This window comes from Corvus moneduloides, chromosome 3 (assembly GCF_009650955.1).
Source record: "Corvus moneduloides isolate bCorMon1 chromosome 3, bCorMon1.pri, whole genome shotgun sequence".
NCBI lineage: Eukaryota > Metazoa > Chordata > Aves > Passeriformes > Corvidae > Corvus > Corvus moneduloides.
In genome coordinates, this window is record NC_045478.1 from 21,678,552 (window position 1) to 21,699,078 (window position 20,527).

At 39.6% G+C, this 20,527-nt stretch overlaps 1 protein-coding gene across 1 annotated transcript in view; it reads left to right on the top strand.

The window, feature by feature from the left end:
• DLGAP2 (DLG associated protein 2) overlaps positions 1 to 20,527 on the top strand; it is a 459,534-nt gene that overhangs the window by 67,727 nt on the left and 371,280 nt on the right. The window contains 1 exon segment of the mRNA XM_032104583.1: positions 13,921 to 13,975. Coding sequence (XP_031960474.1) covers positions 13,921 to 13,975 — 55 coding nt within the window.

The window sequence follows — 20,527 nt, forward strand, 5'->3', positions numbered from 1 at the left end:
TTTCAAAGTTCTTTCCCACTCCAGTGCTCTAAAATTTGGGACATTTTTCTATGAAAGTAATTCTGCTTTGTACAAAATACTTAAATGAGTGGTACCACAGAGGCAGGAGCATTTTTTTCTTTTTACCTAAGACCTCTGACAGCTAGATTGTAGAGCTCTTTGTGGTCTGAGTAACGTTAGTGCAAAATGAAGAAAATCTTCATCAGAGAAGATGGATGTTATCTCACAATAACTGCTCAAGGCAGCCTTTTAAAAGATAAGATTTTCCCATCTATTTGGCGGATATTTGACTTGCAGCTCAATCTCCTGTATTGTAGATAAGCTGTGCCTCTGTTGCCTGTCTCTTGAGAGGTGAGACAGCACTGTCATCTCTAGTGCTCAGTTTAAGACTATCCCCAAGAATGTATCAGATATTTTATGTCTGCCAGCTTTATAACACTCCTGGGGATTCCCCAGGCTCCCCTGACTCCTCACACTGCACTGGAGGAGCATCCACTGCATAAGCATAGGCATATTTGTGCATGTTTTTCATCATCTTTCCACCTTAATAGGCATCAAAAATACCCTTTCTCTGTATGCATCTTTGGGTCGCCCAGTGGTATGTACATACTAAACTGACCAAGGATTAGAGCAATGTATTGAAGCTATTGAAGTTTTAACAGTGTGGTATCATCAGCTCACAGATTACAACTGCCCTACCACTCTTCCAATTTTGTATTCTCAAAAACTGACTGCACAAATGATGATCTCCTTCCTTAAAAATCCCCACCAGAAGCATAACTGTTTAACTGGTACTGAAAAAATTATAACCTGCTTACTGAGACTTATCCTTGTTTTATCCCACCTTCAGCAAAATCTCTCCAGATGACTGGGGCTTGCAATAAACTATCCTGTTGTTCAACATTGAATGAAACATGGGTAATATTTCTCTCTTAAAGAGAAAGCTATTATTTCCATAAGAATGCCTGCTCATTGGGGAAGGAGGTGTGGGTAGTCGCTTTGTGTTCTGAAATCTATATCCCCCTGTGCTATCAGACATTACCAAGGGCATGAATGAGCCACAGGCATCCTTTTCTGTTTGTTCTGTTTGCATGAAAGAATTGTATGGCCTAAATCTATGCAATAAGGATTCCTAAAAATAATCCATCCTTCTCTGGTTTTCTGCTGCCACTTGCAGTTGTCCATCAGAAATGAAATGTCCCAGTTCTGTGTATGCATGGATTCTGTAATGTGCTGCTGCTTCAGTTTGTGTGTTGGGCCAAAAGGTGACTAAATGGACTTGACTTACATAGAACAACAAAGCAGCTGTTGGAAAAGTTATGCCTGGTTCCCAGTTTTCAGGGCAACTTTCACCTGGGCAGGGAAAATGCCTAGATGAAATATCAGATATGTGATTCATCTCAGTGGTTCTCCCATCAATGATAGAGTGCTACTTATGTCTAGAGTCTCAGCTTCTCTAAAGTGACAAATGTATAAAAGCCTCATTTGATGTGTAATACCAAATAATATTTACACAGTGGAGACTACAGTTTCTCCCACTTATAAAGGTAATGTCTATTTTTAGCTGCTAATAAATTTGAGACTTGATTTATCAAATAGTTTCTAAAAGCAACTGTATGTCATAGCTAAACTACTAATCAATTATAAACCATTAGGTAACTTCCTGGATAGTTGAAGTAATGATTCACAACTTCTGGTACGAGTTCACAGTAGGAAAGATCTGTGACACCAGCACCATAAATGCAGCTAAACAGTTAGGATGTTTCCTTTTTTATTTTTGTTGTGGTAACTTTTATACTTAAAACATCCTTTCTCACCTTGTTAATAACTTTTGAATGGAATTTCTTTGTATATATGTGTCTCCTATACAGTAGAATAAAGCAGGCCATTGGGAGAGTTTTATTGCCAAGTCCTAACACAAAACCATGAACCTTAATTTTTAATGAAGATTAGTTTCTTTCTAACTAAGATGCACAGAAGGACTATTACTATATTTTACATGTTTAATGGATTTGCTTCTGCAGTGCAAGTACAGGCATCAAAATATTTAAAATCCACATGCTTCACATGTAAATCTTAAATACAATTCTGGAGCAGCAAGGAGAAATACCACTTGTTACTCCCTGGAATTTACCCTACATATATTATTATCTCAATATCTGTGCTTTTGAACCACATATTTTTTTGACATTGTGCATTAAAAATATTTCTTGCAACAAGCTGCAATAAAAACATATTCCACAATACTCTTCTGGACTAAAACCTGCGAGGGCCCAAGACATGGCTGGCTATGTTAGTGCTGTGTGAGTGAGATGGAAGCAAGGAAGCATCCCACATCCCTACCAAAACCTTTGAGGAGTCAAGTGCTGCCCAGTGAGGTACCAGGGGCATGGTGCAGGTTGGTGCCATCAGGTCCATCCCTCTCCCTGATGGTGGGGCACTTCCATTTCTCCAGCACTGGTTTTGGTGTGCTCACTGGAGACTGTTCCTGAGAGAGGAGGGTTTTTTTTCCTCCATGTAAGTGTGCTGTTTCAGCCCAGCTGAGCTCTGCCTGGCAGGGAGCCAGCCCTGTGGAAAGAGCAGGTAGACATGTAGGATCCAAGCTGACCCATAAGGAGGACTATGACTTCTACTCAGGGGAAATAAAAGAAGAGAAATCTGTGTCAGGGACAGTGGCAGTGGTATCTGCAGTGCATAGCGTGTGTGCATGCTGACAGTCTGTCAGATGAGTGACAAGTGCGGAGAGGTCGCCAGGACCTATCTGCTAAAGGGCTTAAAATTCCCCAGCCTGAAAGCATTTGCTGTGATTTCCTGTAGCCTTGCTCTATACTGACTTTTACCTGCACCTTTTTGGTGTGTACCCTCAGGGTATCATAGTAACAAGAGTAATACCAAGGTGTCCTTTTCCCTGAGGAGCATTTATTCCTACCACTGTAGTACCATCCTCTCCAACTAGGAGACTTTGCAGTCTAGGCATTGCAAGGCCTGCCCATACATCCTTTGTATTTTAACAGACTAGTGCAGGGGGAAAAATGGAGCTGTTACTTTGTTTTGTATTTTAGAGAGTGAAAATGAAGATGTTTGTTCTGCTCCAATATATATATAAAAAAGCTCTAGAATTTGTATTTCCTCAAAATTTGATGAGATGCTGTAGCAGGTTGACCTTGGCTGGGTGCAAGGTGCCCACTAAGCTGCACTATCACTCCCTTTCCCAATGGGACAGGGGAGAGAATAAGATGGAGAACAACCAGCAGGTGAGATAAGACAATTTTATTACAGTGAAAGAAAGAAATGAGCAAGATTCTGCATGCACATAAGTGAAGGGAAAAGTTAATCTCTACTCCCCATCAGTGACCGATGTTCAGACACTTCCTGGGAAGCAGGGCTTCAGCACATGTAATGGTTCCTCCAGGAGGCAAACTTTGAAGAATCACAAATGCCCCATCTTCTTCCTCTCTCCCTTAGCTTTCATATCTGAGCTGACATCATATGGTATGGAATATCCCTCTGGCTAATTTGGGTCAGCTGGCCTGGTTGTGTCCTCTCCCAGGATCTTGCCCACTCCAATCCCTTTGATGGGGGAAGGAATGTCAGAGTGCAGTAGTGAAAATGCTGGTCTGTTATCAACACCCTTCCAGCTACTAAGGCAAAGCACAGTACTGTGAGGGCCATGAACTTTACCTCAGTCAGACCCAATACAGATGCTTAAAGATAAATCATAGCAGCTCAGTTAAGATTTCGTTAGCAACTTCTTGGGCCGAATAACTCTTCACGCCTTACTCTCCCATGAGTTAAACAATTCTAGCCCTGGGATGACTAGTAACTTCTGAGGAAATACCTGTCTTTAGCTGCCTTCTAAAGCTACTATGCTTCTATAAGGATTTTGGGATTTGCAGGTGGATATAAATGTACTAACTATTAAAATTTAAGATTCATTAGTACAAATAGAAATTACATATGTCAATTAAAACTATATTTGAAGGAGGATAGAGGAACTGATCCATTTTAATCTTATATTTTAGTGTGATATTTGACTGTATCAGTACATTAAATCTAATATATTAAAACTGTGGAATAACTTAGGTTGGAAGATGCCACTGTGCCATGCCAGCTAGAATGCTGTCCCAGGCACCGGGCAATCTTCTGCCCGCTCCGAGCGGGGGAGAACAAAAACTGATCGTGGCATGGGAGGGCAGGTGAAGCACCTGCTTGGGTTTGCCTTACCCATTGATGGCGGGGGTGTGCAAAGGAGGTAGGAAAGAAGCAGAGGGACTCCTTTGTGGGGGAAAAGGGTTTATTGGAGAGGAAAAATCCACAGAGAAAGGCGAAGCAACGTGCCTTGCAGGAAGTCTTGTACCGCCACCATATGAGTGTGGAAAACACACAGTAACCAATGGAACGTCAGCCAGGGGGTGTTACCAAGGCAGGGAGAAGGAATCACAGCTAATGGAAGAAGGGGTAGGCAGGGAGGAGTAACAACGGCCAATTAACTATCGAAATACATAGAACTCTCTGGAAAGATAACCTAATATGAGAAATAAGGGGAGGGGAGGTCTGAGGTCAATGGTAAGGCATGGATTTATATATTTTTCACAGCCTTTTGAATGCTCAAGGCTTTTGGGCTGTGGAAACATCAAACCAATGGATCTTTTGGTCCACTTGATCCGGCTGGCCCTGGGGTTGGTCATGGTTCACCGCAACAGGAAGATACTTCTAGAGACCATCAAGTCCAAGCCTCTGCTCAGCGCAGGCTACTTTCAAAGTTAGAGCAGATTTCTCTGGGGTTTTTCATGTGAGTTTTGAAAATCTTCAAGGATGACGGTTCCACAAGAAAATAAATCTCTGGGATGTCTTTAGCCTTTTCTTCTCTTTCTCAGGATCCCCCTACTTCTTGTCCTGAGAAGGTGACCACCTTCCAAAAACTGACAGAGGACTCACAGTCATCACCCTTGGACCTCTTGGATGTATTCTGTCCAGCCTCATGGATTTGCTATTCCCAGTTAACTGAAGTGTTCCCTTCCTTAATCGTCCTGGATGTGCAGCTCAGGAGTATAATGTAGGGGCTGGGTGAACCTCTGCAAGTGCTGTAGGACATGCAGGACCTGGGCTCCAGGCAAGCAGCAAACTCCTGAGACAGCTGGTCTGGCCATCCCTTCTTCAGCACAAGATGAAGCTTGGGTTCTTACCTCTGCAGAGTCTCTGTGGAAAGTTGTGACTGACCTTTGGACTATTAGTGATCTGCCACAATTATTTCTGTGCCCATGATCCACATGATCTTATTACTCCAGAGACAGGATATCTGGCATCTAGGCTATTGCCATTAGGTAGGGAATGCCACTGCTGTTCATGGTGGTAAGAGATATAAGAAATGTTTGTGATTTCTGTTTAACACCAAAACTTGTTTCTTGGATACAATTGCACAAAAGTGAATTTGTTTATGTTGGTTGTTAAATGTGCAATGACTGTATATCTGATCACAGAACCACAGACTCAGCTAGGTTGGAAAAGACCTTTGAGATCACCGGGTTTGACCTATGATCTAATGCTACTTTGTCAACTAGACCATGGCACTGGGTGCCACATCCAGTCTTTTCTTAAACACCTCCAAGGATGGTGACTCCACCATCTCCCTGGGCATCCCATTCCAATGCCCAATCACCCTTTCTGTGAAGAACTTCTTCCTAATGTCCAACCTAAACTTCCCATGGTGCAGCTTAAGACAATGCCCTCTTGTCCTGTCACTGTCTGCATGGGAGAAGAGACCGACCCTCACCTGGCTACAACCTCCTTTCAGGCAGCTGTAGAGAATTGTAAGGTCTCCCCTGAGCCTCCTCCAGGCTAAGCAACCCCAGCTCCCTCATCCACTCCTCAGAGTGCCTGTGCTCCAGGTTTTTCATCAGCCTTATTGCCCTTCTCTGGACATGCTTCAGCACCTAAACATCCTTACTAAATTGGAGGCCTAGAACTGGACACAGTACTCAAGGTATGGCCTAACCAGTGCTGACAACAGGGGCAGAATGGTCAGTCCTACTGGCCATACTATTCCTGATACAAGCCAGGATGCCATTGGCCCTCTTGGCCATGTGGGCACGCTGCTGGTTCATGGTCAGTGTGCTGTCAATCAGATGATGAGATACTTAGGAATGCTTCATGTGAAAGAAAGTTGAAAATGCAATTGGTTTTGTCCTGAAGTTTATCCTCCTATTCATTTGCTTTTGGAAAAAGGAATTAAAACATCAACAGAAAAGTCTTAGCCTCTTCCTCCCAGCAGTATTAGTCTGGGAAGGACAACATCATCATCTCTCAGATTCAGAGCACTTTGAGAGCATCATCGTTTCTCAGCTTCAGAGAACTTTGACGTTCCTTGTTCCATATTTTTGAAGGCATAGTTTTGGACAGTGGTGCAATGGTGCAATGGTGCAGTTAGAGTGAAGAGTTCCAAATGCACCTGTATTTATCATGCTGTGTTTAGTTTGAGGCATCCTAAATAATTTGTGGAATCTCTTGTAAGTGCTGCCAATTACTATAATTGGACCCAGAGGTCACAAGTATATGTATCACTACAGCAAAGCCTTGTTCTGTCAGTCAAGAGTGTAAATTTCTGACAAATGAAATATATAAAAGAGTTTTTTGCTCTTGCTGATATATTATTCTCCAAGTGTCTAAATACTGAAGAGAAAGTTAGAAATAAATAGGATTTGTGGCTGTTGCCAGTACCACCACTTATTTTCCTACTATTAAGTAAGTATTAATGTCTTAAGGTATTATTTTGAATCACTTCAGAGCTAATTCCAGTCTACATAGGTCTTTTTTCCCCTTGGGCTTGGCTAGTTGCTCTATTTAGTCTGTATATTATAGCCTTATGAAAGCAGCATGGGTTATGCTTTAGATGATAACTTTTGAAAGTTTTATGTTTATAAGTATGTGTTAATTGTAAGGCAATTATAATTAGTTCATGCTAATGCAGATTCCTGCTAATGTGTTACACTTTTCAGAGTAACATTAGCATGAATCTGCATTAGCATGAACTAATTGTAATGGTTATCATGTTTTCTTTCCTGGGTCATCAAAAAATTATCAAACCTGTGTTTCAGCTTAACTTGTCATGATGGCTGGATAGAAGGAGTAATGAAGCCAATCACAGCACAAGGAGATAAGCTATGTTATCCAGGGTTATTGTAGCACTAAACCCTCTATTCTGGAGTTATTTTCTCTTATTTAGTTTTGACTGAGATATAAAAAGTAGATAATGCAGTCAATGATTTCCTCATTACTTAAGTGTCTGTCACCTTTTGTTGAAAACTCTGCTAAGGAAATGTTGCTTCTGTTGTTGCTGTCAGTACTTCCTTTAATCACAGACAGGGTTGTGGAGAAGTTGCATTTTTTGAGATGTAATACAGTCTGAAAGAACACATATTAGTATGGATATTGTAATATTTTCAGAATATTTTTGAAATTCATCTTCTTTAACATTTCCTTTTATTCGAAATCAAAAGGACACAATATACGTCTTTAAATGTGATATGGTGTGTGATGATAAATACATTGATACAATGACAAAATGTTTGATATATGGCAAACATGATTTATTTACTTTCATTGTAACTTCTCCTTTCCACAAAATCATCATGTTTTATTTGTGTTCTTGATAACTAATTGGGAATGGTGGCTATGGCAGAGGATGATAAAAGAAAATACTTTTACTAAAAACCCCACAAAGCAGATGAATCATTAGCAAGTTCTGTTTTGATATTAAATTAACTTTTGGAAAAAGGAATTAAAACATCAGTGTATATGTGAAATTGGATATTGGATGTTCATCAGCATGTATGTGAAATTGGGTATTGGACAATAGTAATCTAGTAAAATCCTGAGAAAACATAATTGGACAAGTCTGGGCCATCTCATCAGAATACAATGAAATAAACTGACAAGACAGGCTTCTCACTCGCACCGCTGTGTGTGGGAAACATTTTGGCACAGGCTGCCTTTGCAGCAGGGTGCGTCTCATCAGAAGCTAAGAGGAAAGGTTGTTTCCTTGGGAGGGCAGAGGAACTGACAGCTCACAGGGAGTGATTGAAAGGTCTTGCAAAATCTCTACTATTTTCAGCAGTACCAGACAGACAAAAAATATATCAAGTCTTAATATGTTCTACTTGGGCCAGCTTTGCCATTGCAAGTGAGGTCTGTGTTGCTCTGACAGAGAACACATACAGTTTTGGCGTAAGCCCTGGGAGGACAGGTGCTGCTGGTCCTGATCCACTCTTCTGCCAGAGCTAGATGTTTCAAGGACTGATTTTAGGAGTAACTTGGAACTGTTGCTGATGCTGGTGTAGGTTGTATCAATAACAGCTTCAAGTGAGACACAGAAGAGACACACTGGTAATGAGGTTATCTTTTTAGTTCTTCCAGGAACGGAAATGATAACTGGTATTTGTTGATACACTCCCTAGATACCCCTTAAAAAGCTTAACCAAATATAATTATGCTTGTGGGAGTGGTATGAAGTTCAGATTTGGCTTTGGTAGGTTGAACCAACTGCATGTTGTTAGAAAGCTGAAGGCAAGCAGCCTTGATGCAGCACTTCACCACCTGGTTGCATAGAATCATCATAGAATTATAGAATAACTTGGGTTAGAAGGGACCTTAAAGATCATCTGGCTCCAACCCCCTTGCCATAGGCAGGGACAGCTTCCACTAGAGTCGGTTGGGGGTCAAAGCCCCATCCAACCTGACCTTGCACACTTTCAGGGAAGGAGCATCCACAACTTGTCTGGGCAACCTGTTCCACTGCCTCGTCACCCTCTGAGTAAAGAATTTCTTCCTAATATCTAACCCAAATCTCTCCACTTTTAGTTTAAAACCATTCCCCCTTGTCCTGCATGAGCCTGTGTGCTCTGAAAGAATTATGGTAATGCTGTAGTGATAAGCCTTTGATTTATGATGGTTTGTACCACCCAACAGCTTGTGAACAGGAAACCTTGCCTACTTTTAACACCCTATCTGAAGTCAGATACCTTTACAGACCTGCCACATGAGTGGCTGCTGTGAGCAGCCAAATCCCAAATGCTTCTTTTCTGCTTAAGAAGCATCAGTGAGTAGGTTCCAGAGAGGGTCCTTCTCCTTCAGCAGTGCCAGTGGGACAGAGAAATCTAAAATCCTCAAGTATGAAGCCCAAAATAGACAGAAACAATAATACAAATGAAAACAAAAATATAATATACCCCCGTTAAACACAAGAGGCAACAAAAGACATTCAGAGGAGCATGAGCACAGAATTTCCAGTGGTTTAAGATCTAGTTACAAACATTATTCCAAAACCTTTCTGTAGTAGCTGACAAAGAAATTTTTCCTAAAGCAAAAGCCCTGAGACAAATGTAAGGAAAAGTAAATACAGAGAGAGAATGTATATGATCCTTAGAATGAAAACAGTCAAAATTCATTCCATGAGGCTTGTGGGGATGGTAGGAAGGCAGCAGTGTTTAGCACAGAGCAGTGCAGGTAGCAAAGTCTAGGAAGTGCCTATCTTTTCCAAAGAAGTGTTGCAACATTTGAAAGACAAAAAGACAGGAACTCACTGGACCACACTCAAATATCTAACCTGGATTGTCTCCAGTACTGTACTGCTTCAATAGAAGATGCAAGGTGCCCTTGGTGGCTGACTCTGCCCACAGACCATTTCTTTGCAACCATCACTGTATAAGTAAAGCTCAAATTCTGAAATCTCTTTTCTCTGAAATTTTATAAATTGATGGGGATTTTCCCAGTATGTTTTTGACACATTTTCTCCCTGAATGTTACCATATTCTTGCAATCAAAATGCCTCACATGCTAGTTGTAATAGTTTTCTGGGGAGGGTGGTTTGGAGCATAGGGGGCGCTCCCAGAGGCATTCCTTGGAAATGGCTGAACATGACCACAAGGGCCACAAACAGGACCTGTGAGGCTGGCATCCCTGAAAGGGCACGTTCTGACTTTCCAGTCTTTGGGTTCACTTGATTTCTAGGATGTAAAAAGCAGAAAAATATTGTCTCATCTTGGACCTGAAAGTCAAGTTGAGCTTCTTTCCTTCTGGGAAGTTGCAAATCACAGTATAAATCCTTGTTAACTTCTGCCTTAAATTTCACTTATCAAGCACTTGAACTCCTGAGTTGGGTGTTCTGTAGATTTGGACCTGTGAAACATTCATTTTCAATTGACTTACTTTTTAGCAGAAAAAAATGTAAATGGAGAAGGAAAAATAGCATCTAGCTCACTTTGCTATGGCTATTTTAGCAGTCCAATTATAAGTGGAGTAGAAAGCAAAACATTTTTATCATTCAGTACCATAGAAAGGCCTGAGCATCTTCATGCAGCAGATCCTTTTAAGTGCGTAGATATTCATTTCACAGAGGCCTTTTTGCACACGAGAATTATTTTGCTTCACATTTCTGCTTCTCTGTAAAGTGGGGATTTTTTTAGAGGGTTTGAAGTTAGTACTTTCTAAACTTAACTTGGTTTTTTATGAATTAATTCTAGTTCTTATTATATCACTAAAAAAAAAGAAAGGTGTACTGAACTCAAAGGTCTTATCTCTCTTATTTTAAAGAAATTGAAGGAAAGTTTCCAAGCAAAACTATAAAAGTATGATCTTTATTAAACTAAAACCAGCTATGTAAGTACCCTGTGCTGCTCTGAGGAGCTTTCTAAATACATATATTATGTATAGCTACAGGTTAAAATCTGAACACTGATTATGACAGCTATACATTTATTATCTCTAAGCACAGCAACCTATAATGAAAACAGATGTAAATAGGATCAAATCAATATCCAATCACAACAATTAGTATTTTTCACTGAATTTGAGGATACTTTCAGCTTGGTATCATAAGCAAAGACTCTGTTCCTGCTACATGTGACTGTCTAGCTGTATACTGTTGACCAAAGTTAATTTGCCTACTGCTAGGGAAACACCTTGATGTTAAGAACATACCACCTGCTGTATTATTTATACTGTGTCTGCATCTATGAGTCCATTTTTAATTTAGTATTGCATTGCCTTAACTCCCAGCTGAGAGCTTATAAAACAACTGAAGGTTAAATCATCAGTTAATATCATTGAAACCTGTTTCTCTTTTGCCTTTTTTTCTCTCCCCAGTGTGTAAATCCCTCCAGTTGCCCACATATTTTCATTTCTACAGCAGAAACCACTCCAAGTCTGCTTTGGGTAAAGATTCTCCCTCAAATTACCTGTGTAGGTAAATTTCAAACAACCAAAGGGAAAAAAAATAATCTAAGGATTTTCTGTAAAATCAGAGAAAAATCTTTGAGAATGATAGGGCATTTTAAGCAATAAACTGGGTATTACAGCATGCAAATGAATGAAAGGAAAGCAGCAGGGGAAAGCAGAGGCTTGTAGAGGGAAAGGTGACAGTTTTGCTGAGGAATTCTCCTGTCAGTTTCCCTAGGGAGGAGAGAAACAAAGTGGGGAGAAAGTGGGAGGAGAGCAGTATGAAAAGGCTCTTGGATACCATGGAGATGGGTACAGTGTAAAAAATCTGTATACTGTAGATAAGTAAGTGGGAGGTTGATATCAAACTCCTACCAGCCAGAAACTGGCTTTGTGCAGGGTAAACATGTTAAAGGGCTGGGGAGCAGGAAGCATTGTCTAAGAGTTTGCCATACTGTTTGCCTACTTAACACTTAAGAGAGTGAAGGAAATGGACAAACAAATGTTTTTTGTGTTTTTTCATATGTCTGTTCTCTTATCTATATCCAGGAAGGGTAAACTTTTTTTTTTCCCCCCCATTGAAGTTGTCTTACTACTTCAGACCTGCTTTTTTTTTTTTTGTCTCCTTTTAATTTCAGTTTTAATTTGATTAACTGTGAGCTCATAATAAATTCATAATGCTTCTTCATTGTTTGTGAATGTGGGGAAGAAAATGTGACAGATTCCTGTGGAACTAAATGTTACTTTATGTCTGAGTAAGACAGTATGTTTTTAAAATTCAGTCTTTGTGTTACACTGCTTTGAAAGACTGTCTCTGCTCATTTTAGGATTTCTTTGTTCTCTGCTTCTAATTTTTATGCTTTCGATGCCTGTAAGACTGCTGTTATTTATATCCATGGCCATAAGGAAAATGCTATCGTTTGTACATATGACATTGTACTTCCAAGAATTATTGGATTTTTTAAAATTCTAAACTGTGAGAAACACTGTAGAATGGTGAGTGTGGTTTTTCAGAAAACAGTTATTTGTGCTATTGATTCTTCCCAAAATACAAGCTGCCTACTGCCTATGAAATGGGGTAAGGCAAGCTGATTTTTTTATTGCTTTTTATCCACAAGCTTAGCTGTAGGCTAATGCTAAAAGAAGTGAATTACTTTTGTAAGAGCTTACATTTAAATGCTCTGCCTTGTGTGAAATTTAGATGAGTTGGATGGGGAGACAGTTCTCATCCCTGTCAGTTGTACCCATTGCTTTTTGTTCAGGGAGGCTTTCTGGCCACAGACTGACTCGTGAAGTAGTAATAGCAATAAATGCAGTGTTTTGCAATGGCCCTGCCTCTGCATGTGTGCATTCAGGAGGAAGCATGGTGCAGCAAGGTTCTTAGGACTTTAATTTATCATGCTGGAGGACACATAAACTGAGATGTTCCTTGTCCTGGGCATACTGAAAGCGAGTATTGGAAAAGCCCCGCGGGGAGGAGTGGGGATGTGCCGGGCTGCTGTAGGGGCTGCGCGTGTCTGGGTCTGAGCAGTCTCAGCCCTGGCTATTAATCTTGGCCAAACAGCAATAGCAGTCTTTGGGAAAAATAAAAATGTCTCTATTCCCTAAAATATTTCACTTCCTGGATTTTCAGAACTTAATGCCAGCTGTGATGGTGCTTGGGGTCTTCTTAGAGTTTGGAAGCCCAGGATTTCCTGACAGTGGTGGTGCTGGCCTGCTGTTTATAGAAACTAACTGGGTTTTTTCTTTTAAGTTTCAGACTTTAAAGGGTGCATGTTGACCTTCAAGGGTAAATTTGAAGAAGGCATCTTAGAGCATGATTTTTAATTGTTTTTTTTCTCAGAAGCAGCAACAGAAAGGCCATTTTTTGGGCTTTTTTTTTCTGTACCAGTCAAAAACTTTAAGCTACGGTTTTCTACTGATGCTGGTATCATTGTCCAGGGTGCAAATTCTAGATTTAAAAGTCAGATTAAAATGAAATATTAGTTGCTTTAAGTACAGGTTGTTGCTAGTAGGTGTCCCAAAGCTGGTTGTCTGCACCACAGTCGGTGAATTCAATATGTAAATCTGTGAAGAAGGATGAGGTCCTGCCTGCAGGAAAGGGCCAATGGTGGTGGTGAGCTTCTGCAGCATTTCTCACTGGCTGCCAGAAGCATTGCACCATGGTGGATGTGGTGAACCACAAAATTGGGATCTCCTCTGTCCCCATTCCCTTGAGTTTCCCACTCAAGCTCCTGGAGTTTTGTGGTATCCACTGGAACTGGCTGTGTGGAGGGGAAAATGCTGTGCTTCAGAACTCGGACCTGAGTGATTTACAACAAGCTGGATGCCATAACCCCAGAGCCACATGTGAAATCAGGGACAGCAGCATCACTGACTGATAACATACTATCTTTCTAAGATGAGCATATTTGATTATGGTCTTAGGTCCTTTTAGTCAACTTTTGATATTGTAATCAATGGGAGAAGGTGAAACTTACTTTACAGGCAGGTAGTAAGCAGCTAAGTTTGTAAGATTCTTCTCTGTTTGCAGTTCCTAATGAACAGGATTCACATTTAAATCACATGATAGTAAATCTGGATTCAGTTTGAGAGTGCAAGGCTTGATCAGATGCAGCAAATGCAGCATTCCAGAAATCTCTGGCTCTTCTTCATATGATAAAATATATATATCCATTAACACCTTTCTTTGTTTCTTTGTTGACGCAGGTTCTGCCTGGCATACTGCAGAAGCATTGCTGTATTTTACCTGACAGGAACACAGGTAAACTTTTTTCTTAATGAGTTAACATTGTGATATGATTTGGAGAAACACAAACACAAATTGGATTATATAGAGAAGTCTTGTTTGCTATTTATGGTCATTGAAATGATCTTATAGGGAGTGCTAACGTGGATGTTTTGTTTAAATTACCTGCTTTCATGTAAAGATTTTATGTATTCTGTTAACATTCTGGAGGTGTCACATTGTAGAGGCTGCTCTCAGGTCTTGCTTGTAAAGTTATTTGTATGAACTTCTGAAGCATTACTATGTTGTTAATTATAAAGTTACAAACTTTGTCAAGAAAAGGGGTTTTTTAAGTCTGCAGTCTGGTCCTGGTGATTCCCAAAAGTACTAAGCATTAAGTCACACAAAGCTCTGACTGCGGATAAATGCTTGGCCTACGCTTATTTTTCAGAGTAAAGAAGTAGACTAAAGGAGTAGACAGAAGCAGTAGCACAACACTACCTTATTGTTGTGCAGGAGGAAACTTAGAGTAATGTGTTTGTGAAAGAACAAATACATTGATGAGAATGATATTGGAAGAGGAGACAGACATGATTTAATTTTACATTCTTTTATTACAGAAAAAACCAATTTAGTTTAAAATAAGTTTTAAAATCCTACAAAAATACTATAAATTGAGTGAAAGTGACTGTATATGCAATTCTGGGTATGATTTGACAGACTAATTTCAGAGAAGTAGGAGGAAAAATACAGATTTTTTTCTATAGCTTCTTAATAGAATATATGTGATTGCTTGCATCTCTTAAATCTGCATCCCCCTTTCCCCCAGTAGGTACCATTAAAATAAACCAGTTTGCTCCTTGGCATGCTATTACCTGTATTTCAGGCACAGTTTGCACTAAGGGTAATTACAGAGAGAACTTGACAACTGTGTTGAACTGTAGTTGGATTTGTGGTTACCTGCCAATGTTCAAATGAAATTTAAAATCTGATTTCCATTTTAGACTGTGAACATGATAGAAATGCTCTAGTAAGATAGTTAATAACACACCCCTTGCAGCAAGAATTTCAAAGTTTGTAATTAGTGAACAAATTGCAGCCAGACTTTGGCCTTCATAATAATTTCAAGATTTACTGAAAATTGGGCTTGATGTAATGACCTCACCCCAGTCTATGTGCTCCTTTGCTAACATCCTGTGATGGTTATTTTTTTCCTTTTATTTTTAATATAAGAACTTGATCCAGATTCCATTGACAACCAAACTCAACTTACATAAGTGTATCATGTAGATATCAAAGCCAGAGTTACATGAAGTGATGGCCTGGAGCTGAGCCATAAGACTGACCATTTATCTGGAGAGGTTACAATATGCCTTCACAACCAGTATCAAGAAAACCATTTATCTAAAATCTCAGCACCTTCAATAGTGCCTTCATTTGGACAAGGGAGGAGCTTGCTAATGTAAAATTTGGTTTTTAAAACTTTGAACTAAGCTCTTTGAGGAGGAAACCTATCAGGTTTTGTTATGTAACAGCTGCTGTACAACTCAAACACACTTATGTGTGAAAATATCTGCACTATTGCTTCTGTGTGACTGTTGCAGTATTTTTTTATGCTTTTTTTTATGCTTACCTTGCTTAGTGGGGAGTTGCCAGCAGGTGCAAAGTAAATGATATCTGTGTTCCATTTCCCCCCACTTCCCCCACTTACAGTGTTTAAACACTTGGCAGAGAGAAGGAGAAGGAGAGTTCAGACAACATGGGGGATTTTTCACCTCCTTTCTGGAGCAAAAGAATGACTGAATTACAGTTTGATTAATTGCATCTGTTAAAATTAAATGAAACTTTGTCTTGTCAGACCTTATGTCTAAATCAACTAGTCCAAACTAAAAAGAAGAAATTCAGTAAATTTGTGTAAATGTGGAATGTGCTATTTGCATTCAAATGTATACATCATACATAATCTTGTCCAGCCCCATTCTCAGTAAATGAGCCCAGAAGAATTACCTGATTGTGAGCTGTAAGTCTATTTGCGTTCAGCTGTTGACATTTGGAGGAACTGAGCAATGTATAGGCTTGGGTGTTGTTCCTAATAAATACAGAAGGATAAGGAGAAATGGACTAGGTGGAGGGATGGGAGGAGAGAGAGGGGAAGAGCCATATAATGAGGCTCACAAAACCATTAGGGAAAAACAAGATGCTGTAGGGAGTAAGGATGAGTGAAAAGGAGAGAGGCAGTAGCAGTTTCTTAACCTACAGCTGTTCAACAGTTCAAGCATCGGCAGCTTGGTGTTCTTGGGCTCCTCATTCAAGAGTCCCCCATGACCAGCCTCTTCCACGCTATCAGCACTGGAGCTGCACTTCAGGGAAAGAAATAAGCCCTTGGGAATGGTGGGGCCAGTGCTGCCAGGCCATCCTTTTGTCTGGCTGCCCTTCAGACCTCAGTTTGATTCTTGGGGAATATATGCAAGTAGCCTGAGAAGAAATATGTCCCTGGATTGCCTGTACTCCAGAAAACTGCACGTCTCACTGTCCCTTCCTACACTGTGTAGGAGTTTGAAGTGACCGCACTTCGTCAGTATTGGTATTCTGTATTTGTAAACTGGAGAAGAAAGCTATGCATGGAAAGATAGGTACATGGGAGCAATGATCTCCTTTCGGTGGTGATGGTGTGTTAGTACTTCCACCATGAACTGTTATTCTCAGTGCTTATAACTTAACTATAAAAATATATCCTGCAAAGAGTTTCAAAAAGGAGCATAAAAAGTGTAATTCAGCCATTCCATAGCAATGCAGTTTTGGAAGAAGATACATATTTAATGAGATTAGGTGTTTCAAAGGTTAAAGAATGATTAATCTTCAAACATGTAAAGCCTTTACAAAATCTAATTCTCGAAATAAAACACTGAATGCAGCTAGTAGGTTGCTGGCATTAAGCTCTGCTAACAGACAGTGATGTTTCATTTCTTAAGTGTTAATTTATTTTTGGCTTTCCATTAATGATATTTTCATAACTTAGTTAAAAGTTCATATAGCATGCACTGGCACAATGTGTGCTCATTATTGTGTTATACAATATACAATACAGAACCTGTATTTGTCACATACTCTATGCCTCAAGAAGCAAAAGATTGCAGACCAGACACCTTTCTTCTATACTTCCATCTTATATGCCATAATTATACTGTGAGAACTGTATTGATGGCCCTTCTCAGTTTCTTTCCATCTCCTAACCAGACAGCAACAACTGGGGTGCATTAGCAGTTATAAAGTTAATTGGAAGAAAAGCAGCTACATGCTCTGTACAGGAGTTAGTAACGTGATCATAAGGGGAAACAGTGTGAACGTACTAATGATCTGGTGGGGAGAAGCTTGCTTATTTTCTTTAATTATAACCCTCTCTCTCTCCAGCTTCAGCTGGGAGAAATAACCCACCTGTTTTGATGGGCATCCACGACTCTCATATTTCCTTTATAAATATTTCTCAGCAATGATCCATCCCATTACTGGGAAATCTTGAGCCAATTCAGAAGTCCTTCCCATTACTGGAGGATCATTTCTGTAAACCTTAGACAGATGCTACGGCTGTCCTTCCTCCCTCCCTTAGTAAGGTTCTTGGTTATGGTAATGCATAAGAGAGCTGTTCATGCAGTATGAGCAGTGCCCTTGGTTTCTACCCTCAAAATGAAGATAGACATTAAATGCAATATATTTTGGCATTCCTAAACAAAACAAAAAATTGAGGGGTAGGAATGCAGATTTGAAACAGAGAAGTCAATGTACCCTGCTGTGTGTTGCTTTTTATTTAAATGTATGTATTTTTAAAATTTATTTTTGTTTCCAGTCTTGCTTGAAGTAGAACTCTTCAGGCAGTACATGTGGGTTGTTTAGCCATAGAAAATTTCATGCAAATGAAAAGAGGAAATATATCTGAAAGCTTATGCCTTTGTGTATGCTGTGTTTAAGCAGTCTTAGAGCAGATAAGTGAATTATTTGGAATTTGATTTTTGCTTATCCCAGGGCTCCCTGTATCATGATCTGGCACAATAAATGAACCTCAAGGTGAGCACAAATATACTTGGTGCAGTAAAACATAATGGGACTCATTAATAGAAGGTGCTTGGTGTGATTTTTACATTGCTGCAGCTGTTAAATGGACATCCTTGCACTGCAGAGACGCTGATAGCTGTGTGTTTTGTCTGTCTCTGTTGTGCTCTTGATACACAATTATTAGTTTTCTGTCATGTGAGGAAATTGCACAAACAGCTTCTATGCTATTCTTTTCCATCGTAGCCGTGAGTTTGATATGTGGTGGACCACAAATTTGGACTCATTTTTTCCACAGAAGATCCCAAAGGAAGGAATGAATCAATAGTTACTAGCAGCGTCTTGGGCTGATTCATTCTTTGACGCTTTAATCTTGAATTTCCCCTCTCATTGTGAAGGAGAACATAGGTACAATAAAGAGCATCTGCAACTATCTTGCTGACTTGATTCTGATAAATAGCTGTCTTAAACTTTGAACAACACTCTTAAAAAAAAAGTAAAAAAGATTGATGATGTCTCAAGTTCCTTCATAACCCATTTTCGGGTCATCTCTTGTGTGCTGATACTGAACTTGAGCGAGATGTTAAATCCTTCATTATAATCATCCTCTTTTGTCCACTGCATTGCCTAAACTTTCACTGAAAAAAAGTGTGACCATGTTCTGCTTTCTGCAAAGAATGAGTAGTATCTTCTTGAGAGAGTGGTAATTGCTTTATATACAAAAGCAGGAATTTAATAATAACCAATCTCTTCACTGGGTAAAGTACAGCCCAAGACAGGAATGTTTCATCCTGTGCTTGTTTGCTTTTCTTCCTGTTTCCTGAAGGGCAAATATTGAACAGTAGAAAAATCTAAGATGGTATTAAATAGAATTCCTGGACTAAACTTTGCTAAATTGGATAAAGAAGTTAACATTGCTCTTTTTTTCTTTAACTACAACTGTGTTGCCTTATTAGCTTTTAAAATACAAGGAGTGTGAATTGGTGCTCAAAACCCATGTGTTTTATAACTGGCAAATATGTTGCTACCTGCTACCTTATTTTTTATAAATATGTGTATATATATATATATATTTATTGAAATGCAATGAATGTTTATAAGAAGAGCCATCCAGATGACTGGGTTGACAATGCGTATGTATGAACTGTACAGCAGCCAGTTTGATTTCACAGAAGGAGTTACAGCATAGTGTTCAGAAGCCAAAGTCATGTTACAAAAATATCTTTACCATAGCATATTATCTTCCATCTGAACATTTTGAAGTATTAATTGTGATGAATTTTTGTCTTGTGCCATTGTGATAAAGAAATTTTTTCCTATCATACCTTCTTTTATCAAAGAGGAAGTCAGATTATCAACTACTGCCACACAAGAATATTCACTAAGGTGATATATCATCCTCTTTAGAAGTTCTTTGCTGAAACTGAGGTTGTCCTTTTGCTTTCAAGATGTAACTATAGATTTTAGACAGTTCCTGCAGATTTCACCTGCTGTCTGCTTGCTGAGTTAAACATGAGCATTCTCAGATGTTCAGCTGCAGGCTGCCTGCTGGTACTTTCCAGCCCAGTTTCCATGGAAATGGGAATTAGAGGGGTGAAAATAAAGGAAGAATAAGTGTTTTCTTAATCTTCTAGTCAATCCGGAAGTTCTCTTACCTTGGCATCAAGGTTGTTTTGCTTTTAGTTGGATAGGCATATAATGCCAACTTCTGCAAATTCAAAAATAAATGGAACTCGCTTTTTCGAGCTGTTACAAGCAATGCCTGTTACCATGACTCTGTAGAGGTGCTGGGGATCACCAGAAGAGGATGAAGAAGGAAGAACTGAACTGGACTGTGGAAGAATAAACTGCTGAAAGGATGTGTGGCAATACCCAGTGGCCATTTTAGACTTAGTACTGCTAGATATCTATCTAGAATAAGGAATTGTACACTTTCAAACTAGCCAGAAGACTACCTTGTCTTATTGGATCTGCATGTACCTAGGATTGTTCATCTTGATCCACTAAAATCTGGTCTCTTTGTGTGTGCAAAAATATAAGCAGTTTGGGGTAGACTCATACTTCACAGGGTCCAGTCTATTATCTCAAGACCGATAGGATCTCAGACTTCAGTATCCAGACTTTTAGCTATAAAACTAATCAACACATATTAGTCCACTTAAAATAATTGGACAGGCTAGAAGACTGGATATGTGTGAGCATAAAAATGTTTTAAAGCTCCAGGTGGCACAGATCTCTGTGCCATTCTGCTTGCGGTGTAAGAAGGATGATCACAGCACACAGTGCTGGTGCTTCAGTCTTTGCATGGTGTTCTAGTTGGTTGCAAGCATAGTACAAAGACCTTTTTGGAGTTCCAGGTCCTCTACTATAACTAGCTCATCCAGGGAGGTGTTTTTCCCCTTTTATTACTGTTATGAGAAGTCACAGTTGTACTTCACCCAAAACTATGTAGTCTTAAAACCAAAACACTGAACAAAAGACTTCACTAATGTTTAGATGTCATGTTAAATGTTTCAAGATTAATAAAATACACTCCCCTGA